Genomic DNA, 26,965 nt, shown 5'->3' on the forward strand with positions numbered 1-26,965 from the left:
TAAACACCTGTTGATTAATTAATTATTATACACCTGCTGATTAAGTATTAACCAGGACTGTTTTCCTCAAGTTGTGTCTACCAGTAATTAAAAAAATAAACATCAACAGTAAGACAGGTTCCCATAATGTAAGCATCCTACACAGCCCACAAACAAACAAAATAATGTTGCCCAGCTACCAGAGCTTGCAAGAGGGGGTTCCGAAGATGGTTTTGCTGGCCCTGGGGGACGCCTATATTGGGAAGTAAGCATTTTTCCAGGGGTCTCCAGCAGGGACTCATTGTGACGCACCTTCCGAATAAACACAGGACCCCGCGGGGAGGACTTAGAATAGAGTGCTAACGTTAACGATTGTGTACATCACAGGAAAGAGCACGTTTTGGTGGTCCCAGAGGGGGATCCTCCAGGTTTGAGGGTATTTTTTTTTAGTGACCCGACTGCAGCAAAATGACAACAAGAGGCTGAGAACTAACTGTTACTTTCAAATCTATTTACATAGGAAAAGTAAACAGAAAATTAAGAGGGTCTGGACGATTTAGCATTTCAGACCAGAGAACCACGTTTACCTCTCAGAAGTGGATCTGTTAGTACACCCAGAATAGGTTTGGACAGTTTGGTTTGTGTTAATTGCCCAATCTGTTATTTAAAGAATGTGTTTAAGCTTTTTATAACAATCAAAGATTTAGGTTGTATGTTCAGTTGACCAAAAGAAGCTCTGGACTTCATCACTGAACCTAATGGGGACTCCTATCATAGTGGTTTCTCTGGATAATATAAAGACATCACACACCCAAGAGACTCGTAAGAGAGATAAAGGCAAACACAGAAGGTAATTCCGCTAACGACCTCAACAAACAAACCTCACAAACAACTTCTACACGCGTAACGCACTGTTGCTCGGCAACGTGACAAACTCTGAAGAGGGAACAGGGTGGCTCTCGAGAGTCAAATAAGGCATAATTTTATGAGACAGGCGATCACACTGTGCTATGACATTTAATCACTGTTTTAATGAAACTGCACGTCATAGATAGGGACTTTAACATATTCAGCGACACGTTTGAACACGTTGGACTTTCAAAGGATTAATGACTCCTTAACACGTGCAATCTTAAGAAAAAAGAAAGTTTCTAAGGATATAATTCATACGGATTTAGAGGACAGCACTAAATGTATTGTTCTCAGACTGCCATACAACGGTCTCTAAGAATAATGCTGAAACTATTCAGCAATACAACATATCTGCATCTCAGTTACTTACACTGTTTATAGTTCAGCAATCTGTTGCCCTTTAACGTAAAAGAGAAGCTGAAAACTGAAGTAAGTAAAACAATTGTTTCTGCGTCAAAAGTTACTGACTCCTGTATTAGTATTATTCTGATCATCACTGTGGGAGACTTTTTTATTGACCAATACACATTGTTTTCTTCTTGGACTGATCATAATACCAAATTATCGCACTCTGGAGGACAATCAAAGAAGAAAAGAAGGTGAAAAAACAGAAGGACAGATTGAGCCAAGCAACAGCATCTGGCCAGGTAGCAGTAGTACAAGAGGTGAAATTAAGGTAGAAAGACAGGTTTGGTCCTTCCTTCATTAACCGATACATTAGGCCTACATTTTAAAAGCAGAACTACTGTAAAAACGAGTCTGCTTGAGGTCAGAAAAAAACTGTATTTTTCCATCCAATGACTTCACAATGGAAACAAGGCTGAGTCACCAACACAAACACGAAAACTACAACTCCCAGCAACGGAGTAACTGCACAAAAGTTCCTTATAGAATCCCAGCGGTGCTACAGCACAAGTGTTCCCACCAAATGAATCCCAAAGCCTTCATAAAGCATACAATGAACAAAACAAGCCCAGCTACAAGAAGCATTAAAAAGCAGGTAAGGATAAATTACTAGTGAAACATAACGCCAGCCTTTGATCATTTCTTCTTCTGCCCCAACAAATAGCATGTGTGCGGCTCCTCTGTGGACCGTGACCATGCTGTTTTCAGCTTAAACACAGTCCCATCCACCCTCACTGTGTAACTGAGCTAGCCCACTCCTCAGCAGCGGTGGCACAAGTGAGGGAATATGAGAAAGAAAAAAAGCGAAAAAAAAAGAGAGATTCGTAGCTGCGGTGGCTGTCGGTTCACATTCGCATTACATCCCAAACACGCTCGATTCGCGCAGAAGCCGCACGCAGCAGAGCTCCTCACAACCAGACCTCGCCGGAATGATTCGGCGGTTTCCTGCGCGTGACATTCTCGGCACACGTGTGGCAAACTCCCCGCCGACGTAACTGCCATTTCGGGATCGCTTCCCAGCTAGCGCACGGTCGTGTAACAGTGTGTCCGAGCGGTCCGAGCACACAGTCCTGTACAATGGGACAGTAAAATTCCGGCTAATGCAATCTTAAACATTTATCTATTGATGATAAATAAGATAGTGAATGTAAAATGGCAAATGAAAACATTAATGGCGTGAAAAAATGAAACCGATAATGTGACTCATCAGCGCATTTCTGAACCCGTGTGCTGGTAAAGCCACATCTGTAGAGGTATTGCATCAATCACATTAAGACTTTTTAAGCACATCTGTAATTCAGTCAAGCCCTCCAGACTAGTCCAGCCCCTGGCCTCAATAAGGAATAGCCTTCATGCTGTATTGAGATACAGTGACTAGAAGCAAGGGATCTGTGCCGATGAAAATTTCTTTCATGGAGTAACTGACACCATGGATTGCTCTTGGTTGTTCAAGGCAGAACGTGGTTTTCATGCTTAAATCTCTTCTTTGGGTCACAGATTTCTAGTGCGCCAAATTCATCTCAATGCGATCTGCGGCACGGGACAATATCAAACTTTCGTAAAATAGACTGCCGCTTCAAGATGACTTCCTACTGTCCTGGTAATACAATAAACTTACACAGGCATTAACTAATTAATCCACTTTCACTTAATAACAGAAAATACTCCCAGGACAAGGACATCTCCACTTGCGTTTGTTACAAATATAGCCCCGTGCTGAAATCGACCTTGGCTTCAAGACACAAAGCACATTATTTAGATTTAATTGCTTCAACTCACGCAGTACTGTTTCATTAACTTCCAGCAAGTGATTTCTTTAATTGTGGATCTGGAACCATGCATGCACGGTTGATTTGGAGATGCACAAAATCAGCAGACACCAAAACACTGCACAGATAATTTCCTTCATATATTTTTCCTATTCCAGTAGCTTCCATCATTTATTAAACAGCTGCAGGTATTTAACGCAGTTGAATCTACTTATCTTTCTTCAGTTTCTGTTCAGGAAGGTAACTTGGGAAATAAAAATCAGCATCTTCAGGGTTTCCTATTGTTGCAGTATTATACAGAAACTTGCATTCACTTATACATCAACATTTCAGCAATGGCCAGCTCAAGGCTGAATAACAATTAAAACAAGAATTATATTTTTCTTTCACACGCACAGCTTAGCGAGCTGACAAATCAATAAAACCAAACAGTTTGTGAAGAAGAAGTGTAATGCTTGCATTTAATTTTAATTCAAAGTTGAGGACCACTGTTGACAAAATGCCAGTGGCAGTCTCTATCAATGTTAAAGCGTGTTTGATTAAATCCAGAAAAAGCTAAGTCTAATTTGACTGAATTAAATATGCCCTTAGACTGGCTGAAGTGCATTTGATTGAATCCTGGGGTAAGTCACAATTAGCCAAGATTCAGCCAATGAACAGAAGCGAGGAGGAGCACACCAATAGTTCAGTGATGATCTTGAACAGTGGCGTTGCCATGGAAAAGCCGGGGAGAGAGACCGGGATAAAGGTGAAAGGTCACACAGGCAGCGGCTTAAACGGATTGGCCCTTGAACGTAGAGGATTCCCCCACTGCCCCACAGGAAATTCAGCCCTGATTCCACCAGACGCTAAAGACCACGTCTCCGCTACTAATCTCAGCGCCACTCTTTCACAGAGCTGGAAAAATACAGGTTCAGAAGGTAAAAAGTCCATCCCGGTATTTTGTTCCAATCACATTGGGTTTGCTAATTAGCACAGTTCTTCAGCCAGGAGAACTAATTAGTGACGTCAGCTGGCTGATTTCATGGGTGGAAGAAACACACAGCAGGACTTTTACTTCCTGACCCCTGAACGTTCCACCTCTGCTCGCTTCAACATGTTTACAATGAAAGCTTGTTTGCCGGAATTGGGCCTGTTGGTTCTTAAACGACGGTAATTACCCCTTTCTCTAGGACTGATTGATGAATGTACTCAACACTGCCAACCCAACAACAGTTTTAGTGTTCACTCAGAGCCAGAGTGTTTTTATCTCTTCTTTTTTTGCACTTGAGATCTTGAAACAATACCTGCAAGATTACTCCCGGTCTGATTGTTTGTCTTTAAGGAACTGAGCAAGAGAGATCTATAAAAACAACATGGATGCCACTTTCATTTTCAAGTAAAAATGTACCTTGACTTTATAACTTGTTCTCCACAAGAGATATTTATCCCTTTTGCACTGCCAGTACAACATTGATATGTTACTGTTTCGTAGTACTTTGGTGAGCAAAATGAAACTACATATCACTTTAATATACATGTTCTTCTCTAGAGCATTCAGCCTGTGGAATTCTGTAGATTTAATGTACCCAGGAAGCATTAGAATTTTATGTTAACAGTACAGACAGCCTTTTATGATTAGGGGCAATGAATTCTACGCAACTGCGATTTTATGATCCATTTTGACTAGTACAGAAATAAGGGATTTGTACGCAACATCATTCCATTCCTCTCTGCTCGTTCTTCCGATAAATTTACAAAATACACTACAAATCCTTCCTGAAATCCAAAAAACAAAAAAATGTGGAGCCAGGCACGCTATTGTGTTGGGTTTTTTTTCCATTAGTGTTTACCTCTGCTCGCTGACTGACTCACCGGCCAGCATCGCCAGCAAGCATCTACCCGCTTCCTGTTTAAGAACGCAAACAGGAAGTGGGCGAAGCCGCTCGCGCGCTAGGCCCCGTCTCAGGTGTGAGGAACAGAGGGATTCTGGGCCGCAGAGCTGACCCCTGGGTCAGCCTCGGCTTCCTCTATAAAACAGGGCGAGGTCAAGACGCAGACTCAGGTAGCCGATCCCAGATCAATGAGCAGAGTTTCTGCTGAAGCCAACTACACAACTGGTGTGTCCTACCTGGGAATCAAACCTGCAACCTTCAGGATGCAAGACCAGTTCCCCAACCATTATACTACATTAAACTGTGGCGCCTATTCGACGAGCAGCGGGGAAAAGTTATTAAACGGTTAAAGAACAGGACTGACCATAATATATGCGGCACTAATTATACTATTTAAAATCCAGACAAAGGCCCTTACACAACAGGAAGGAGAGGAGACGCCTCACTGAAACACAGACGTGGGCAGACTGTTCACACACAACCTCTGAATTAATTTGTTCCGTGATAAAAATAAAAAAAAAGACTCAGGTCATTATGAGCCCTTATAAATCACCAAACAAACAAATGAAACTGGAAACATTCCAGGTAAAGCTCACCTGAGTCTTCTTCCTTTTGAGGAAGGACCTTTCACTTCCGTCCAGCGTTTACCAGGTCACCCGCAAATCTCAAAATGGGGAAGTGCACCCACCCTACTGGATCAATTTAAAACGTCGTTGTTTAAATTAGGCCCTGACAAAAAAATATGTTTCCGCGGAGATATTGCTGAATTCTGAGATTTCCCAACTGGTGCGAGCGTGCAGTCATTAGACCCATTTCCCCCCTCGCACAATGAGAGGGTTCATTAAGTAATTAGGGGCGTGGGGGTAGGGAGCGGGGGTGGGGGGGGGGGGGGGGGGGGCTTTGTCAGGCACGTAATGAGGTCGTCAGATCGGCGTCCCAGTTCCTGCAACGCAGCAGCGGAGATCCGTGCCCATTTTTATCTCACGAAAATTAGCTTTACAAAGTGGAGAGGCCTAATGGATGATGGAGGACACTTATAAAAAAAAAGAAACGTTGCGGTGGAACAAAGTCAAAAAGAACACTCTGGGAAAACAAGCTTTAATCTTCGTGTCTGCGGGACCTGAGTGCTACACCCCGCTGGTGTCTGAAGCCATAAGCCATAACCTTGGTCTCACCGCTACTTCAGGCTACTTCCGCTCACCCGTAAGAAGCAGCCGAGCGCTGTAGCCACAGCATGCAGGTTTCATTGGACAAGAACCTGGCCAATAGCGCGAGTCTAAGAAAAGGAAGTGACCTCATTCCTGAACCTGAGAATCAGAACCCACACAGTATGGTGCATGGAGTCCTGTTTCGTACGTACTTCACTGCTCGTTCTGGCAGTTATGATTAGTTGTCGGAGAAATATAGTTTCAGTCGCAGTTACAGCTCTCGGCAGTCTGTTGAAAGTCTGCAATTTTCTCCCCCGTATTTGGTATTGGCAATCTGAACTGGCAACCCGCAGCTGCGTGCAAGAAGGGCTGTCGGAACCACTCTGACGCACCCATCTGCGAGCCAGCCTGTTTCCAACGGAACAGTCCACGGCGTTCGATTCTGAACAAAAACGCAATTCGAGCATCCGACGCGATGGACGTTCTTCAAGGGCATGGCGGCAGATCGCGCCCAGCATTAAAATCAACATCCACTGAATGCGTTAGAAATCATTTACGGTTCAACTCCACCGCCCTGGCCACCGGTCCACAATGCCGTCCTCTGCTAGCGCAAGATGCTCAGTGGTGTACGCAGGCCTTCCTACAGGAGTGTGGGGAGGGTCTGCTCTGCTGCCAGAGCCACAGACAGAACCACAGCCCTGAAACAGAACCACAGCCCTGATACAGAACCACAGCCCTGAAACAGAACCACAGCCCTGGAACAGAAGCACAGCCCTGAAACAGAACCACAGCCCTGAAACAGAACCCTGAAACAGAACCACAGCCCTGGAACAGAACCACAGCCCTGGAACAGAAGCACTGAGCAGGTCTGGACGAGCGGCTCGGTAGCCTGGCTCTGTCTCAGGACGTAAGAGGACCCGCCTTGATGAACGTGTACTCTGCAGGGACCACCTGGGGCTCGTATAAACACTCTCTGGACCAGAGCCCTCCTCTCGAAACAGCGGCCGAGCAGTAATCGCTGCGCACCGCTGTTTATTCTGAAGTTCTGTGGAGAGACGGGAGCGTTTGAAAACCGATCGCGAGGGAACGATTCTGACCAGACGCACCAACAACGCGGTCGAAGTCTGGCTCCCCTCCCCGGAGTCGGCTCTCTCACAGTACAGCCCGTTCTCTCCTGCCCGTGGCTGCTCGTGGTAAATGGCACCCAGTTGTGAAGGACTTGAGCACTCCGGTAAACAAGCCGAGCGACTCAGACACGCCCACGATAACATCTTAGGGGAGGGTACCGTTCAGGTGCGTGCCAGTAAGAGACAGTCAAAGCCCAGTACAGAATTTTTAAATTGTGTTCTCTCTGCAGAAAACCTTTTCCTGTGCTGCCCTCTAGTGGTAAAGAAAAGGAAGTGACAAATGACCGTGAAAAATAATAATAAATCAAGTAGATTAGCTTGGGATGCTTACCAGAGTGAAGATAGGAGGGTATGTGTGTGGTGCTGCATTTATGTTTTATAAAGCACAGCTGCAACACATTTCCACAAACACAGCCAAGAACCAACAAAAAAACAAAGCAGTAACAAGCTCACATGAAACAATGCCCCTGATTACAAATCAGTCCTCACCTTCTGTGTGCAGCACTGAAACTGGTACTATATCTCAGACTGTGACCCGCCCAACCCATTTGAGTGACTGCTCTGAAAGATGTCCCATTACACTACTGTTTCCATTCATTCCAGCTTTACCACTGCACCAGGCCGGCCAGTGGAGGATGTTCAACAGATCAGTTCTACACAGACATCTATCATATAATATTGCACAAAAGGAATTGAGGAGCCTTGTCAGCAGTTATCCAATATGTCCAGAGAAAGGTCTGGCCTTTATCTGTGAAGCTGTTTTCAAACCCAGTGGCACTGGAGCAGAAAATAACAAGCTATTCACTGTGACTGTGATGCCTGGGCCAAGAACTGTGATGTTCAAAATAAATGAGAAACTTTATTCAAATAAAAAAGCACAACTTTTATTCAGGCTCAAAATCCTCTGTTTTACGGGCACTCCCTACATTTGAGTCCCTTCATTTCCGACCGACATTTATTCAGATTTGACTTCTTTTGGTTATTAATGAATTATTTATTTATTAAAGACCGAAGAGACAAATAAGCAATGCTCACACATCCAGCCACCAGGGGGGCGCCGAGTTCAGACACTGCCTGTAACGGCGCGGCCTTACCGTGGCTGTAGCTGACCCCGGAGCTGAGGGAGGGGCTGCTCAGGAGGTCCTTGCCGGGAGCGGCTAGCCCCTCCTTCCCTTGCCGCTGACTCATCCTGCTCGGGGTCAAAGGTTGCAGGTCATCTCCGGGCATTAAGGCAGCTGGGGGGGCGAGCAGAGGATACGCCAGGTTAGGAATCATCTCTCTCAGACAGCAGGAAGGAATTCTGCACAACACGCTTATGCGTATCTATTCAGCATTTACTTACTGTTTAATCAGCGCAAAAACTGAACCAGGTTGCTCCCCGAACTGGGGCAGGTGTCTGAATACAGGTGTCCGTGATGTCTCCGGAATGTTCTTAGGCTAAGCTGTGCTGTGGTGAATTCATTCATTCATTTGCCGCATGCCTATTCAATACTTTACCCACTCAGATGTGTCTTTGTTTACAACTGGTGTTGTGTTAGCGTGTTTTCATAAACGTTTCACGCAGTCATAACACAATGAGTACGTTTTTCAAGTCGAAAGATGAGAGATGAGTAATCTTTGGAAGGCAACGACTACACAAAGTGGTGTCAAATTCAACTGGTAAGGCAAGTACATACAAGTCTTCAGTTTGGCCAATGGCTGTCCATCACCCCTGAGCCCTGCCCCCTCTTTCTTCCCAGTTTGAAATGAGCGACTGTGACTCTGCAGCAGCTCACACACCCAGGCAAGCAGCGCTGCGGCTAAATCTAACGCTCTCCTCTGACACACTCACCTAATAAACACTACACACCACACAGCAGTGTTAGCCCTCTGAAGGGAGGGAGAAAACACACAGAAAACAGGGGTGCCAATAATTTTAACACCTACCATAGGAAATTAAATTAATTGATTATTAAAAAAAAAAAAAAAAACTTTACATTCTTCTACACTAATACAGTTGCTTGGGATTCATTTCCCAATTTTTTGAGCATAAAACATAGCATTACTGTTACTGTTTATTTTATACCGCCTCTTTTTCTGCTTATCTTTACCAAGGGGTGCCAATAATTTTGAAGCGCGCTGTATCTGAGGTAAACCCACGCTACCCTCTGGTGGTGTAAGGTTGCCACTGCATTCTCCGGTTTATAGGCAGCTCACGGTGCACCCTAGGCTTAAACCTGCCACGCCTTTTCAACTTCTCGTTTAACACCCGAGACCACGTGACCAGAAGTGCGCCTGTGACAATGCAAACTGACGGCCCCGCCTCTTTTCTGGAAACAGCGGCGCTGGCGAGAGAAGGTTGCTCCTTCAGTGACGCAAAACTCATCTCGTCCTCAAGAGGTCTCTCTTCCGCTAGAAAAGGAACTTAGAACCACGGAGTTCCTTTGTTGCTATTAGGCACTGAAGTTTCATCGTGTTTTCAGTTCCTTTTGCCAAACATAAAACATGCGTAAGAGGTAACACAAACTGAAACATTCCACAAAATATATAAAGGCTAGTTTTTTGGAGTGAATTTACTTCACTCAGAATAGGCCTGATATATGCTGCCCTCTAGTGGTATATATTTAAGATGCAACTGAACCTTTTTCTTGTGTTCTACTTTTTTCAGATCGCGTTTTCTTAATTATAAAATTGATGTGTTTTACTTATGAACTCAATTACAGTCCAGAGCACTTCAATTTCTAGTCCTTTGAATGTATGTGGTGTGTGTTTGTGTGTGTGTATGTGTGTGTGTGTGTGTGTATGTGTATGTGCGTTCATGCATGCTCGTGTGAGTGTGTGCATGTGGTGTGAAAAGCCAACTGAATATACATCAGCATCACTGGGAAAATTAATGCCTTTTTCAGCATAATCCCAGTAATCCCTGAAATGCACTGCAGCTATGCTGATCCAGCACAGATCACATTATCTGTGCATACGGATGAACTAAATAACCACAGTGTACTTTATCTGAGTGCCCCCAGCTTAAAAATTATACACAAGCTGAGCAGGATATTTACCATGTATTTACATTAAACTTGGTAATGGCGGAAATCGCGGCAGCCCACGATGGATTAAGACCTGCAAACATCTGGCTTGCAAGCCTAGTGCCCGAACCACTTTTAGTGCACATTTAATAATGCATGTTTTTGCGAGTGTATGAAAATGATCTAGGAGACGATGTTCGAGCAAATGACTGTGCGTTAAAAATGAAAGGGTAGAATCGCAATAAAAGCAACACATTTAAAAAAAATGGCGCTAAGGGCATGCAGAAGATGCTCCTGTGTGGAAGTTACACAGTGTCCTCTGCCATCTTGGCTCAAATGACCTGAGCTGGCAATGTATTGCAAACACAGCCATTTTTGGCTCTAAATGACCTAACCTGGCAGAGCACAGCATGCGCAGCCATTTTGGCTCAAACGACCTGACCTAGCAGAGCACAGCATACACAACCATTTTTGGCTCAAATGACCTGAGCTGGCAGGGCACTGTCTACACAGCCATTTTGGCTCACACAACCTGAGCTGGCAGGGCAGGACACTGCATACACAGCCATTTTGGCTCGAATGACCAGGGCTGGCAGTATAAGTAGACCAGTCTCCTCGATTCTGCCTGCAGTTGGCCGAGTGCTGCCGAAGATCCAGGCCAGATATAATAAGCGGTGGACAAACTCCCTAAACGGCTTTAAAAAGAAACAAGCCTAAGAGAACACAAGCTGAGCTTTTCAAACTCCACCCGTTTCACTCCAGTTACTTAACAAATGGATATACCCACTGGGCATTTCTCCCAGAAGAGATCACCTGTTCGCCACACTGTTATAAACTCATAGTCCGACTGCAGTGTTAGACTGATCTAATTTTATTCTGGGTACTATGAGCACGCTTGTACACAGTTTGTGAATTGGACATTCCAAACTCAGGTGGGATGCCAAGTTTGGAAAAAGTACATCCAGTACTGGAAATAAAAAAACAGTTGGTACTGCAGGTGAATACACTGTACACATTGTAATAAAACATTGTACACCTTAAACAAACTGGTTACCTGCATAGGGTATCCTGGATGAGGCTATGCCTTCACATCCTGGAGAAATGTACTTACTTACTCTGTACCCATTCTATAAATGCCCAGTAAATACTTTACATACCCAGCAATCCAGTAAATACCCAGCTGCACAAGTACACAGCAAACGTAAATATATTGCGTAACAGTTTCAAGCCTGTCGGGCAACTTGACAACATGGCCTAACCCATGTCACGTGATGCAGGTGAAAAAGTTCTGCAGAAGCGCTTCAGCGGGCAGGTGTCCAGGTCCCGTTTCCATGCCGACACAGCCCTCGGTCCCCCCCAGTGTTAGCCCGGGCCCCCTGTGTGGAATGACGGGACAGGACGGGACGGGATGGGACAGGACGGGACGGGGGGGGGGGGGAGGGAGCCCCAGCCCTCAGGTGTCTATTTATAGTCCCCGGGTTCGTCCGTCTCACGGCCCAGCCCCGCCCATCACGGCAACCGAGCGTCACGGCAACCGGCAAAACCAGCGGGAAACACGCCCACGCCGAGCGACTCTCACACTCACACTCATCCCCCGGGAATCCTGGCTCTCCGGCATTTTCACCGGTTCTACTCTAAAGGCCATCTGGGACATACGCACAGGGAAAGTGTTCGGTTGGGCGTAACAAAGAATTTATAAAGAGTCTATGGCCTGCTAACGTCCGAGTGTTACAGTACATCTGACGCAAGTGCGTTCCCAGGGATTAATGGGGAAAAAAAATCAAGAAAACATGGGGGTGAAAAACAAAATGCTCCAGAAAAAAATGATCCATTTGTTTCATGCATGACTGTTCATCAACCGTTCCTCTCATAATCATTTTATGGACAGTACAAGCCTTTCAGTCACATAAACACTGTCAACATGCAGTGAGGTACACAGTGTAATAGGCACTGGGCAGGAGACACCCCTAAAGCTCATTAATCTGCCTGTTCAGATTCACACACTAATGAGAGAATGACGATGGACAAACGGGCCCAAGCCCATCACATCTTCACACCTTCATATACCCTCACTACGCCGCAGACACAGCGGCAGAGCGCATCACAAACCAAACACGTACATACAGAGTAAGATCGTGTGTCATTCAGAAACCATACAGCCTCAGCCAAGGCTGCAGAACAACCCAAGCAAATATAAAACCAGTGAAATTTACTCCACACGCGACCCCCTCACAGAAGCTGATCTTTCCCCACCGACCATCAAAAGCCTCCATGCTGCACACTGTATTCAGCCCTGATAACGAAGTCCTATTCCTGATTTCCAGGAATTTTCCGAGCTGAACAGGAGTGTCTTGGACAGCGTGTGTAATATATCGCGGGGGGGGGGGTAAAAAGGGCACTGCCCGGTGGGGCTGGCCTTTAGTGGGATGCTGCCCCCAAGTCACCCCTCCCACCCTCTCCATCAGCAGGGGGGGGTCTCTGATCTCGGTATGCAGGGATGGAGCGAGGGAGAGAGATGGAAACAGGGATGGAGCGAGGGAGAGAGAGGGTATTCATGAAACAGCTGGACTCCTGATTCAGGGTCTCTGCGCTGGCAGGCCACGCCCACCTCATTGCATATTAATCAAGTGTGGAACTGTGGGTCCTCACTGGCTCCTCCCACCGAGCTCTCATTGGCCCAGCATTGTGCCCCAGCGACAATGACACTGTGAGCCTAAGGCCTAAGGGGCAGGCAGCCCTATCCTTTCATTAATAAGGCTTAAACAGCAGCGCTAGATTAGCTGCTCAGTTTAATTAAATGGAGCAGGGCTATTGTCCTCGAGTCCTATGTGGAGGTGTGGGACCAGGCCAAGCTCTCATTCCAATCAAATTAAATACTCTTACAGGTTAAAATCGCTTTAGCACAAAGGCTGAGATATCCTACAGAGAATTATGAGTTTAGACATGCTGTCTGTGTCCTTAAACGCCTTTCAAGAACAGCTGTGAAATTCTCCAACAGACTGCAAAAAATGTATTTCGGGGCATTTTGGTTTCGAAACTGGGACACCTGTCAGAGCAGTCTAAAAAAAGTAGCAGTGATCGCTTTTTCAGGATGACATAACGCACACGACGAGCCGGTAAAACTTAATACAGCCCAATTATACGCCGTTCTTTTACGCTTAACCCTTACGAAAAAAAAAAAACAGTTATACTAGAGAGACCTATAACTATGGAGACCCCATTACACAGGAACTACACTACACTACAATAGTCACGAAAAGCCAAACTCAACATTCGGTCCAGCTTTTCAGCACCTCGTCCTTGTTCGGCAGAAAGATTTCACCCGAGCAAAGTGATATAAACTGACTGATGTTTCCTCCGTGACTAATCAAGCACAGCATCGGCAGTGCTGATGAGCCGATGCTTTTCTCCGCAGACGTCTACGCCGTTTATCCGCCGAGCGAACATGCGCTAAAAGCAGGGAGGGAGAGCGAGAGGTTGATTTTAACGAGGCAATTAGGCGTGATTAACGATGCACGACGTGGCGTCCAGAGCTGCTTATGATAATAAATTCAAACAAGGGAAGAAAAATCTCGGTTTCTTTTTTTTGTTCGTTTTTTTTTTCCAAAGGTAAAGGCATTTCAAACGCCTGTGTCTGCTTAAAGGGGGGAAAAAACATGGCTCACATTAGCACAGTTAGCGGCTATTTCAAAAGATTGTTGCGTCCAGCTAAACGCGTTTACTGGCTTTAATATTTTTAAGAAAACGGCCCTTGGTTACGATGTTCTAAAATGTCCGGCGTTCTCCCTCGAGAACTCAGAAACCGTGGGAATGATTTCACGAGACATCTTGTTTTACAAGTCAGAGAACACGCGAGCAGAGCTGGGTTTACACTGCCAGGACGTACACGCTCACGTATTTATGGCAGATGAGATTTTGGTACGAGACCACGTTCCCAGCGTTTCCACCCGAAACAGAGCTAACAGCACAGTGCCCCCCTCCCCCCCCCCCCCTTCCCACCGTGTTTCCCTTTCAAGCACGCAGGCGCTTTGGAAAACCGCCAGCGAGCGTCTGCTACTGACAGTCAGGCGGGGCCCTTACACTGCAAACAGCACTCAGAGGCAGCAGGGAGGCTCATGGGTCAGACTGTGCGCGTGCGTGCGCGTGCGTGCGCGTGCGTGCGCGTGCGTGCGCGCGCGTGCGTGCGCGTGCGGCGTCGCCGACCCAGCATGCATCACTGCACCCACGCAAGCGGTGTCCGGTAGAGCCAGGCGCTCACGTCACGAAACAGAGGGGGTCTGCTCTGCGTCGGAGCATAAACCACCCCCCGGTCCCCCCCGGCCCGTCTCTGTAACCACACTCGCCATCAATCAATCACACCATCACACTGTAACCACACTCGCCATCAATCAATCCGCCCCAGAGGGCCTGCAGACTGGACCCCGATCTGCCAGGATTTACAGTCGCAAACGAGCCCATCCCCACCCCAATGGAGGGCAGGGGGAGGGACAAACATATAACAAAATGATCGATAGATGTAATCCAGTTCCTCACCATGTTTACATGCTGAATTTAACAGTTTCTCACCATGTTTACATGCTGAATCCTCTGCAGAAACAGCAAGCTCCATACAGAGCAGTAGAGGGCAAACCCACAGAAACATTAGCTTGTGTTTACAGTGTCACACAAAGGTTCTGGAAACTGAATAACTGTAGTTAAATAAGAACACACAGAAGAATCGATGGTGAGACGTTTGGGCAAGACGACCTGTGGCTGAGGTGGTCTGCACTAAGCAGTGCTACTTCACGCTTCATTTATGGAAGAGATCTCTCTCTGATCTCCTCAGCCCGGGTACACCTGCAGTCTAAACACCCCCCCCCCTCGTAGCTATGAGCTAACTGACTGCAGGGAACAAAACTGACACAAGAGAATGGATACCACAGGTAACAACCCCCCCTCCCTGTTCCTCTCCCTTCCAACCGCACACACCCTGAGGGCTGTATCGCAGGCCGGAGTGACAGAGGGGTCACCCCCCACCACCCCCCCCCCCCCCAGTAGAAACAGAGCAGGCATCAGTTCCTGACACTGAGCTCAGACCAGTATTACCAGGCGGTCATGTGACACACAGGACACAACCCTGTCAAAGGGTGCGAGCGTGTCCCCTCCCTCTCACGGTCGGCGTGAGGTTCGACAGACGCCCGAAGGAGGCGTTTCACTGCTCAACAGAAGACTTCTACCCCAGCAAAAGCTTTTGGTTGGCCGGGCCACGCGCACAAGATCAATGTCAGATGAGGGAGACTGATAAAGGGCCAGTACGTCCAACCAGACACTTTCCCTGGGTCGTGCTATTTACTCCTGAAACAACCCCAGGCTCTTGTGCTCTTCAGTCTGCTATGGCTTATGGCTAACGGGAACCTTGTGTTCTTTCTCCACCACCCGTACACTGGTGAACAAAAAAAAAAAACCTCAATATGCATTCGGTAATAAGCGTGTATTTAAAGTGTCTAGTTGGGCGTACCAAGCAAGCACACACACATCAATCGTGCAAACCATACGGTTAAATGATCGACGCATCCAAACTGCCTGAATGCTGCCCCCCCCCACCCCCCACGGATTAATTTCCAAATACCAAACTGCTGTTTTTTTCACCCTGAAACTGCAATTAAATTTCAAGCAGCGACCATAAATCTCCATAAAATGACAACTTAGGAACAAACGGCAGATAATTTAAACGGAGAACAGCCCTGTGGTGAAGGTTAATCTGACAGAACAGCACACAGCCCTCAGTCCCACACGGACACAGAATTCTCTGGTGTCCATCGCTGTCATTCATGCCTTTAAACAGAGAACAATTAGGAGTAATTGGGCACAATTAGCCCAAAATGGCCTACACATTCCAGGCAATAAGCCTACTATGCCCAGTACGAACACCTGGAGATTCTGTGAGATTTGGGCAAAGCTTCTTGTTTCCAATAAGGCGAAAGGGCCAGTGTTGTCCCTACAATTTTCTTTTTTTTTTAAGAATTCATTGGCATAACACGCACGTAGAAGGGATGGTGCAGATATCCTCCAAAATGCTATTTTCACATTGAAAATGTTCTTAATGTCATGAACAATAACCTAATGGAGAAAAAAAAAATTATATTCAGAAACATAATACCCCTACCCATCAGAAGATAACAACCAGTAATAACCTATTTCAGCTTATCAGAGCCATTTTCACTGCTTTACTGCTGAACCAGCTAAATGCCTTGATTCCATTTCCGACCAATCACTGCTCCCAAATATGTCTCAACTGTCCATCTTGATGCTTTGTTCTACACAAGGACAGAAGTCATTGTAATGAGTCAGGCAGATCTTTTGACGCGAGCGAACGTCTGACTATAAATCCAGAACTGTTGGACTAAACCTCAGTTCACTCTACTTGTCCACATGCCTCACATAATCAGAATCTCCAGCTTTTTTGAAACACACTGTAAGGTCAAGTATTCGAAGTATATGTCCTCCCCCCACAGAACAGCTTTTAATTAAGATTACTAATTTTCCTTTGACTAAGCCCCTAAGTGTCAACCCCTGGAACAGGAGATTCACAAGCTACACGTTTTTTTTTTAAAAAGCCCTTCAACCCAAACAGCTAGCCCAAACAGCTGACTAACAGTGGGAACATCAGGAGATTTAGGTTCCCATCCAAGAAGCAGCAGCAATTAAGTGATTAAGACCAGAGCAGGAGCCAAGGCCAAAAACTACTGATTGGCTGCGGACTACTCACCTAAACTGCAGAGGCACGCTCTCTGCCTGACTTTCACCCTCCGATCAACAAAATGTTGACCACAGACCCAGAGGGTAACTAACAGTTTTTAGAATGAATGAATGAATCTTGCTCATTAATTAAGCCAAAATTCTATTATACAACACATAGGCCAGTCCACTTTCAGATGTGTATTCCTATTGACACAGGCTCAAACTACAACTAAATCTGTAACTAGTACTCGGGTTACACGGATGCCCAGTAAAAATATAACACCAAAGAGATCTTAAATATAATAATAAAGCACTTCACCCATAAACCCTTATCTAAATACAGCTTTGTTCAGGCACTGCTGAGCCTCTGGATAGCTTGTGCAGCTAAGCTACTGTTCTGGGGGGGGTGGGCCCCTACAGCCTGGCAGGACAGTGCCAGTGGACAGTGCCAGGGGTGGCTGCAGCGATAAGCGTGAACGTGCACAGAAATAGGGGCATTCCCAACTGACAAAAAAAAAAAAAAAAAAACAGGGTAGCCTAAAGTAAAGCAGCTACAGCTTTTTTTAAATTTTTTTATTACATCCAGTAAAACTTAAAAACTAGTTTTAAAGGGTGTAAACAGATAACCTTATTCTGAAAACAGAAGGATAACCTCATTTTGAAGAATAACAGTTAGCCTTATTCTGAAGACAGATCTACAAAAACATGTGTTCACCTATAATTCTACAGATATCTCATTCCAGTACCTAACTTTACTGCTGAAGGAGAAGTGAAAGATCTTTCCTTACCAGTATTAGTAAAAGCGGGACAGTCTCAGCATTGTTCTCACACAGCTCACAGTTAATAGGTGCAGAAGGACGAACCCGCATCAAAGCTTTGACCTACTGCCCGACAAACTATTTATAAACACAGCAGTGGCAGTGACCTTTCCACATTCAGTTTAAAAATATTTAAAAAACCCCACTTCAAATGAGTTTGTGACTTTGAATCTAAATTTGTGTCAGACCACAGGTCAGTCTCCACACCAGCGACAGCTGCTCCGCTGCTGTAGAGCAAGCAACTCAAAATACACAAATAACCTTTTATACAAATACAACTGCTCTGGCAGCTTTGGGTCAGAATGCAAAACAGTGAGAGATGCTAGGAGATTAGCGTACAAGACAGCGAGAGATGCTTGAAGGTTAGCGAGCGAAAGACACTCAAGAGGTTAGCGTACGAGACAGCGAGATATGCTAGGAGGTTAGCGTGTGAGACAGCGAGAGACACTAGGAGGTTAGCATGTGAGACAGCGAGAGACACTAGGAGGTTAGCGTGTGAGACAGCGAGAGGCGCTAGGAGGTTAGCGTGTGAGACAGCGAGAGACACTAGGAGGTTAGCGTGTGAGACAGCGAGAGACACTCGGAGGCTAGCGTGTGAGACAGCGAGATATGCTAGGAAGATAGCGTGTGAGACAGCGAGAGACGCTAGGAGGTTAGCGTGTGAGACAGCGAGAGACGCTAGGAGGTTAGCGTGTGAGACAGCGAGAGACGCTAGGAGGTTAGCGTATGAGACAGCGAGAGACGCTAGGAGGTTAGCGTGTGAGACAGTGAGAGACGCTAGGAGGTTAGCGTATGAGACAGCGAGAGACGCTTGGAGGCTAGCGTGTGAGACAGCGAGAGACACTTGGAGGCTAGCGTGTGAGACAGCGAGAGACGCTAGGAGGTTAGCATGTGAGAGACGCTAGGAGGTTAGCGTGTGAGACAGCGAGAGACGCTAGGAGGTTAGCGTGTGAGACAGTGAGAGACGCTAGGAGGTTAGCGTGTGAGACAGTGAGAGACGCTAGGAGGTTAGCGTGTGAGACAGTGAGAGACGCTAGGAGGTTAGCATGTGAGAGACGCTAGGAGGTTAGCGTGTGAGACAGCGAGAGACGCTAGGAGGTTAGCATGTGAGAGACGCTAGGAGGTTAGCGTGTGAGACAGTGAGAGACGCTAGGAGGTTAGCGTGTGAGACAGTGAGAGACGCTAGGAGGTTAGCGTGTGAGTTAGCGTCTGCCGTCTGGGGCTAACGCAGAGGGCTGCGGCCCGCCGGGCGGTCCTCTCAGCACTGCGACGGTGGAAAGTAAAGAGCAGCGACGCCGCTGGTGTCAGAGCCGTTTCAACAGCCGGGCATGACAGGTAGTCACCTGGTGGGGACAGCCGGCAGGAGGACCCCGTGCTAATGGAGAGCGTCCCAGCATGCAACGGGAGGCTCCGATCTCGACTTACTGCCTGTGTGAAGCACAAGAACAAAGGAATAACAGCATTTAAACAGACCTGAATCCCTCCAGACACAAACACAGCTTGCTGGGTGTAAAACAGATTGAAGCCACACGAGAACACTAGTAGTTATTTACAGGATGGACGTATGTACTTATGCAAAATATGACCCATGACGACAGAAAACGGAACTGCAGATTCTGTCCAGAGAGCCTGTTATGATCATTCTAGTACAGCATGTAATAATAAACAAACACCGCTCAGGGTAGACTGCCCTGAGAGAAATATGATTAAGAAATTGATGATAAACCCATTGACTCAACAGAGTTGTTTCTATTCAAAGGGACACTACTCTGGGGGCTTGAACTTTATTTCAGTTTTACTGGACGTTTTTTTTTTTTTTTAAATCGGCCCAGCGATGAAGGACATCCTTTATTTTTAAAACGAGAGCAGACAGGTGCACCCCTCCTTTCATTTTTTTTCTTTATTCAGACGAGTAGAAAGCAGAGAGAGAACCCAGACTGAATATGAACCACAGATAGCAAGTTTCTTTTTTTTTTTTTGGGGGGGGGGGGGGGCAATACAAGCTGCACCACATGTCTCCCCACAACAATAGATACTTTAAATACACATTTTTTAAATTACAGAGAAGTTTCCGACAACTTACACACCAGCATTACAACAGTGCGTTTAGGGCATGAGGGCCTCCAAAGCAGCCTGCCCTGCACAGCAATGTTACGTTTCCAGAGGCTGTAAATGTCCTAATGTTATAGTGAATAATCATAATTACACAAAATAAACAGCAGTTTTCATACCATCTTTCCGTGAATGCAGTGGTCTCCGGTCGCATGCGCCACAGAAAATAGTTCCAACTAAAAAATAATGTTTAACACAATTTCTTTGGGGTCGATAACAGAGTAACAACCGCACAGCCTCGGAATAACGTAAGATCTATGTACAGTACAGTACAGCCTGTGTACAGTACAAGCTGGAAAGAGTCCCAGGAAGACAGGAAACAGCACACAGAGCTACAGCATGAGACAGCGGTCTCCCGCACACTTTCTACGGTGGTATCGGAGAACAGGAGCGAGTGGGGAGGATAGATTAGGGAGCAGTGGAGTCGCGTTTCACCGCTGGAGAGAGGGGAGGACTGGAGAGGTCACAGAGGCAGGCTGCAGACGACAGGCTCCGTCTCTCCACACAAGAAGAGAGGATCACAGCCGCTGAAAGATGGGTAAGAAAGATGAAGAGAACACCCAGGGAGTGTGGAGTGATTGAGCTGCAAGCTTAAGCGAGGGGGGAGAGCCTCGAACGTCCCCGTCCCCCCCCCCCCGGAACAAGGACAGCATGTCCACAGAGCTGCGTCGGTAACAGAGTGGCACACTCTCAGGCGAACTGGAGGGTTGCCAGTTCAAATCCCAGCTCATGGGACAACTGTAGTCTTCTGAAGAAAGTTTTTTTTTCCAAAAGTAAAGGTAAAATAACTGGCTGCGCAAACAGATGATGTTTATACCCCAACTGGAACCAGAGGACTCGAGCCGAACCTATCCACATGTATAAAATATCCTCAAGGTTGGTCAGTCAAGGGACCACTCCAGAATTTAACATCGGCTGGGTGTGACCTCGTTTCTCAAAGACTCAACAGCTAGAGTAAATACGAAAAGCAGAGACAGCAATGAGCCTGACAAACAAAACAAGAAAAACAGACAGAAAACCCGTGAACAAAAGAAACGGATGACGCTTAGGCTAAACTAAAAGATTATTAGGCCCCCCTCCGACCGCTCCCGTTTGAAGAAACCCGCTGCTCACACACAGCGACAATGGCGAAGAGAAACGCATTTTCGTCACAGCGTTCTGAAACTCCAACAATACATTTGAAACTGACTTCTTTAAAATGACAAAAAGGAAACAGGAAATTGTTAGGCTTTATAACTTCCTTCGACGCATAACGGACCCCCGATCCTTCCCCTTCGCTATGCTAAGCAGACCACCCACCGGAAACCGTACAAGGTTGTAAAATTTGCACCCTTGGGAAACATTTGCTACTAATAATCACCGCAGGCTAATATCAAATTTGCAGCGTATTTACTCCCAACAGCTTCTACTTTTACATTACATTACATTACAGGCATGTAGCAGACACTCTTATCCAGAGCGACTTACACAACTATTGCATAGCATTTAGCCTACATTGCATCCATTTACACAGCTGGATATATAGTGAAGCAATGCAGGTTAAGTACCTTGCTCAAGGGTACAACGACAGTGTACCTACTCAGGAATCAAGCCTGTGACCGTTCAGGTTACAAGCCCAGTTACTTACCCATTAAACTACACTGCCGCCCATACAGTATTGATTTTGTATAGTATTGCAAAACGTTTCTCTCTTAAAGTCTTCTACAAATCGCCTCGTGATTAATAAGCAAATCATTTAAATAGTGAGTGTTCTCACAGTGAAATAGGAAATAGCATATTTAAAGTCACGCCCAAATATGTTGAGCAAGCCTCAAAACTTCCCACATCAAGAGGAAATACAAACACGTGCCTTTTTTTCTCATCAAAACACAACGCAGAAGTCATACACCTCCTACTCAGACACAAATGGACAGCTTTAATGAGAACCCTTTTAATTTAACCCTTCTTAAAATGACAAGTCCTCTCTGTCTCTGACCTTCTCAAGTCTTGCAAATGAAACTAATTTGTTGGAACACACATTTAAAAGGTAGACATCAACACATAACTGTAATCTAAGCCCGATCACTAGCCCCACCCCAAAAAAAGGTGTTATACGCCTTCAAAAACACAGGAAATATAGCATCGCTGTCTGGAAATAAATTCGTACAGTAATACACTCAGGCAAACAGCAGTCTGAACTCTAAACCCGGGGAGTAAATGCTTCCACACAGAGCGCCTGTACAAACAGCACAAACATTCATTTCTGGAACGAGTCTCAGACTACGAGAAGAACTGTAAGGCACAGAGAACACGTCCAAATACTGCTAACGCTACGCATACGGTACTGCATGCGGCTCGCTCGCTAACACGCTCACCCTATTAGTCGTCCACAGGGACACGGGGGCGGGGGGGGGGGGGGACCGTTGCACCCGTGGCTGTATTTGCACAACAGCTCAGAGCTAATATTTACACTCATTCCACAGTAGGGAGTCCGCGTCTGGCAGGGGCAAGCAGGCGACAAGTGCGATCGCGGCTCGTGTGCTCTGTACTTGGAGACTCGCTCTCCAACCGGCTCTTTCCATCGCTCTCTCCCTCCATTCCCTCCCTTGTCAACAGGATCAGGAGAAAGCAAGCCCAGGGACACAGCTGCTTTTCGGCTGTAGTCCCTGGGCTGGGAGAAGCCTTGTCTCCGGTTAATTTAATCCAGGCTTCGGCGGTCGAACTCGGGCGATTTCTGACCACGGCGGCCCGAGAAGCTGACCTTCTGAGCGCCTTTTTACGATTACGGCAGGGACAGTAAAAACCCCGCAGCTGCCTGAAATCAGCCGGACTGCTCGGTCAACCCAGACGCACGCTGTACGCCAAAACATAAAACCAACAGCGCCACGTCCTGCAAGAGGGGCTCACAGAATGGACGTCAAAACGCTTGAGGAGCAAATCCATTGATTTATTAACCCCTTCAAGTGCAAGAGAACAAACATGTGATTTGAATGTTCTTAACTTAACTGAACGTTCTAATGCTGATGTCACAATCACTACTGGTAACTGAAAGAAATGGAGTTCTAGAACACTGACATAGAATTCTGAAAAATAAACAAAAACCAAAAGAACTACAAGTACAACCTGACACATACAAAGCTGAAGGAACAGCAACACTGTATCTACTGCAATCTGAAACTGAACAGACACTTAATTTATAATTCATACAGTACAAATTATTTAAAAAAAAACAAATAAAGTAGGCCTAACCTGAGGAACACAGCAGCTGCAGATTTTCGCTTGTCTGGGAACTGTCTCTTTAAGAGCGGGGTGAAAACACCTACCCCCACAGGCGTGCGGGGTCGAAGGAACCGCCCTACAGGAAGTCCTCTCAGCGAAACGGTCTGCGGAGCTCTGGCCTCTGCCTGCCCTGCCGCGACTACCACTACGCTACGGGGGCCGAGACTCGACACGACGAAGCCCGTATCCCAGAGAGAGGGGGGAGAGAGAGAGAGAGTCGGGGAAGAGAGAGTGACAGACAGAGAGAGAGGGAGTAGGGGAGACGGGGGGGGGGGGGGGGGCAGAGAGAGAGAGAGAGACAGCAAGCAAGCTCTCAGGCTGTCATAACACCCACTGCTGTGGACTAGCACTGTTCTCACACAAACACACCCATCCTCCTTTCTTAGCTCTCTCTCTCTGTCTCTCTCTCTCTAGCTCTCTCCTGCCCTCCCTCCCTCTCGCCCCTTCTTGTTTGCTTTTCTTTTCTCAATGACCATTTTGCCCTCTCTTTCATACACATAAACACACACACACACATGTACGCACGCACGCGCACACACACACAAACTCACTTGTTCACCATGCATGCTGTATAAGCCTCGGTACCAACACACCAAACAGAAAGCTCTGTGCCTACTAAGACCAAAAAAATTATTACAGCCATACATGCATTCAGTTTTTCAGGCTCATTAACACTGTTTTTGTTGCTCTTATTTTGTTCCTAGAAACTACTTATGTGCATGAATCCAGCCCTAAAAAAAATAAAACAATAATAATCCTGGAAACAGCTTTTTCTTTAATTAGCCGCTCTGTGGAATGCATTCATATGGCATAATTATTTTCCCTGCATCTTTATTTAACATTCAAGTTGCTGGTTAGGGAGCTGGTCTTCTAATTGGATGGCTGCAGGTTCAAATCCCAGGTGTGTCTGTGAGCAAGGTAAGCTAAACTGTTTCAGTAAAGACCCAGCCGAGCATGGTGTCGTGCGCCTCTCAGCTACAAATGTGGTTCCCAGAGCCGAGCAAAGTGTGCGTATCCGAAGGAGACCATCGATTCAGGCTGGACTGAGGGACGACCCATTCATCGCCGTGGTAGCAGAGACATTCCATCATCCATTGGTCGCGAGAAGGCGCCAGAGCCTACTGACTTCAGCTGCACGTTTCATCCACCAATCACGCATCAGCTCACTGACGCCACGTGCCGATCGAAGTATCGCGCATGTATCGCTCCTTCCGTCTGCCGCCATTTTGGGAGAAAGAGAGTTTGAGGATTTTGAGGGGAAAGTTGATATCAGAGACGGACGAAAGAGTTGTCTTGCTTTTCTTTATTTGCTCTTCTCTGGGGCTGGCCAGATGAACTGGCCTATCCAGACGGGACTTTGTTCACATTTCAAAGGGACTTTTTACCTGAACAAACAGCGCTTCGCACTTTTGAAGGTGGACCGCGAGTTCAGTCAGAAGCACACGATCAAAACGCGATCAAAAGCCCATGGCTTTTTCCAAAAAAAAAAAAAAAAAAAAAAAAGTTTATTTTTTGCAGATTAAAACACGCCCTTAAGAAACATCGCCTTGAAATCACATAAAACAAAGACATGGCTTAATAAACAGTCTTATCCCTACGAGAAACACAACTGAGGAAATTAAATAAACGTGCTGTCTAATTTTCTAATTAAGTACTTACTCGGCTCACGAAATATATTTAGCTGTTGCAGAGTCACAAAATGAAATCATTCCCCGATAATTAAGCAATATTTTACATCATGGGTTTAAAGTATTTTTTTTCACTGCAGTGATAACCAAGTGGGATTTGACATTTTTGGTGCATAGCGAGATTCAGCAGACAGCCGTATAGCAACCTAGCAGAGCAACAACACTGAAGCAGCCAACTCAGGTTTAATGATGTTAGATGGCCGATGACTCATCCAGCTAAGACACTGGGAACCAGTGTGTAGAATCCAACTCACTGACTGGTGTGGGAATCTAACCGTAACTGTCAGTGCTGATGGTGTTTAGCAGCATGGGAGGCACACAACTGGCCATAGCGCCCCCTGGTGGGGGGGGGGGGGGGGGGGGGGGGATTTAGCTGGCAGGACTGTCCTGGCCTCATCTCACAGGGGAAAGTTCTCCAGTCAGTTAGGTGCACACAGGTGCGCTTTATGTTTAGACACCGCTCCACAGAGGGAAAAGAGGCAGCTATTGCTCTGATGAAGGGTGTTAACGCAACGAGAGGGACCTAACAATGCAAGCGCGTATAATAAAGATGAAATAGTCCTAGTTTTATGCAGCCATATGTAAGCTTGTATCATAAAAAATAACATACATGCCATAAAATCATACAGTCTTGAAGACTGAATAAACTAAAATGATAGCCGGCTATAAAAATATTACAGAATTCACTAAATTCAAACCAACAGTTATGGTCCATCTGCCAAAATATAACATTCTATGGGTTTGTTTCTGGCCATTGTCAGCAATAGCTCATGAGCTACTTATAAGCACAACAAACTTGACTTGCCACTGAGTTTGGCATTTAGTTACAACTAACATTTTTTTTTTTTTTAATTTAATTAAATGTGCTGACAAAATGCATTAGGAAACGGGCTTTGGCCGAAATACTATCATTTGTGCTACATTTCCTTGCAGACCAAGTTGAGACAAATGCGGTGACAAGGGCATAATTCTGGTCAGCTTGGTGTAGCCTAGTTGGCCTAACGTAAACACAGAACCAGAGCACAGAACACTGGCTGTCATACCAAAAGTACCGAATAGAGAATTAGCATCGGCACAAAACGCTTGTGGTCTCACAAGTGGCAGGGAGGAAAAAATAACCGAGAGAGCGGAGTTAGAACTGCGGGGAGACATAGCGTTATAGATCAGCAATCAAAAGCAATTCTCCAACACTGTCATTAATGAACCCGAGCTCATTTGCGCAACAATTCCAGCCATTTTAACGGAGATAAAGAACCGCGCTTTAATAGAGAACTCCAGCTGGCTGCCTTCTTTTTAAAACGAGGCTGACAAGGCGCGATCAACGGCTAACTCAAGTGAAGAGTTGCCTTCATTTCCTAGCAACGCGGCGGGATTTAATTAAACCGCAATATTAATAGGCTACAGTGTAACGCAACTGGCGGGAAATAAAAGAGCAAAATGTTCATAACGGGAACAGAAATAACGGTCTACAGTGCGTTGTTCTTATTGCTTTGGACAATGCTATATTGCTTCTGGGCCATACAACAATACGGAAAAAAATTATCTTTACAGCTTTGGCTATCAAAATACAGGTCGATAAAATCAACATTTAAACCGACTCCCTGCCTTTCCCAGTACTCTGTCTGGCTTTGAAGAGACACGAGACATGGCGTTTGTATAAAATCTTTGATAACACTGTCCAGCGTGTCCTCACTCCGCAGGGTGTTGGAATCACACTTCAGCGTAATTACAGCAGATAGGCTCCGCGCCGTCTCCTCTAATACGCTCTGAAGCCTTGGCAACTCCACGGTTTGTCAAGAGGTTCTGAGAGCTTGCCACCCCCCACCCCCTCCTCCTCCTCCTCCTCCTCCTCCAAACCGTGCCGCAAATCCATGCCTTCTGCTGAACTGTGTCACCTCAGCACAATGCAGATGTAACGTGTGATTGATTTCACAGGGGGGTCAATATCCCAATGACGTGATTTACCCGGCTCTGCATGTCTCCCGCACCCATACACTCCCATGGGAGTGGCTCAACAACTAACTACACAAGCTCCAAGAGCATACCGTTGTGCACCATGGGCTGTTTGATACAAAATAATCAACCGTTATCTTAAATATATACATCTGTGTGTATCCTATACATAACGATAAGACCCATAGCCCAACAAG

General features: G+C 46.1%; 1 protein-coding gene across 7 annotated transcripts in view; it reads right to left on the minus strand.

Moving 5' to 3' along the window:
• osbpl8 (oxysterol binding protein-like 8) overlaps positions 1-26,965 on the minus strand; it is an 87,427-nt gene that overhangs the window by 34,968 nt on the left and 25,494 nt on the right. For 2 of the 7 annotated variants that reach the window (XM_035425916.1, XM_035425918.1), the window contains exons 3-4: positions 19,101-19,185; positions 8,309-8,449 (exon numbers count right to left, since the gene is read on the minus strand). In XM_035425916.1, the coding sequence (XP_035281807.1) occupies positions 8,309-8,449; positions 19,101-19,185 (226 nt within the window). Of the gene's footprint in view, positions 1-8,308; positions 8,450-19,100; positions 19,186-19,988; positions 20,425-21,496; positions 21,664-23,097; positions 23,335-26,965 lie in introns of those variants that run through there. The other 5 variants (XM_035425923.1, XM_035425920.1, XM_035425922.1 and 2 more) reach the window with 5 other exon arrangements.

The sequence above is a fragment of the Anguilla anguilla genome, chromosome 7, assembly GCF_013347855.1.
Source record: "Anguilla anguilla isolate fAngAng1 chromosome 7, fAngAng1.pri, whole genome shotgun sequence".
Taxonomy (NCBI): Eukaryota; Metazoa; Chordata; class Actinopteri; order Anguilliformes; family Anguillidae; genus Anguilla; species Anguilla anguilla.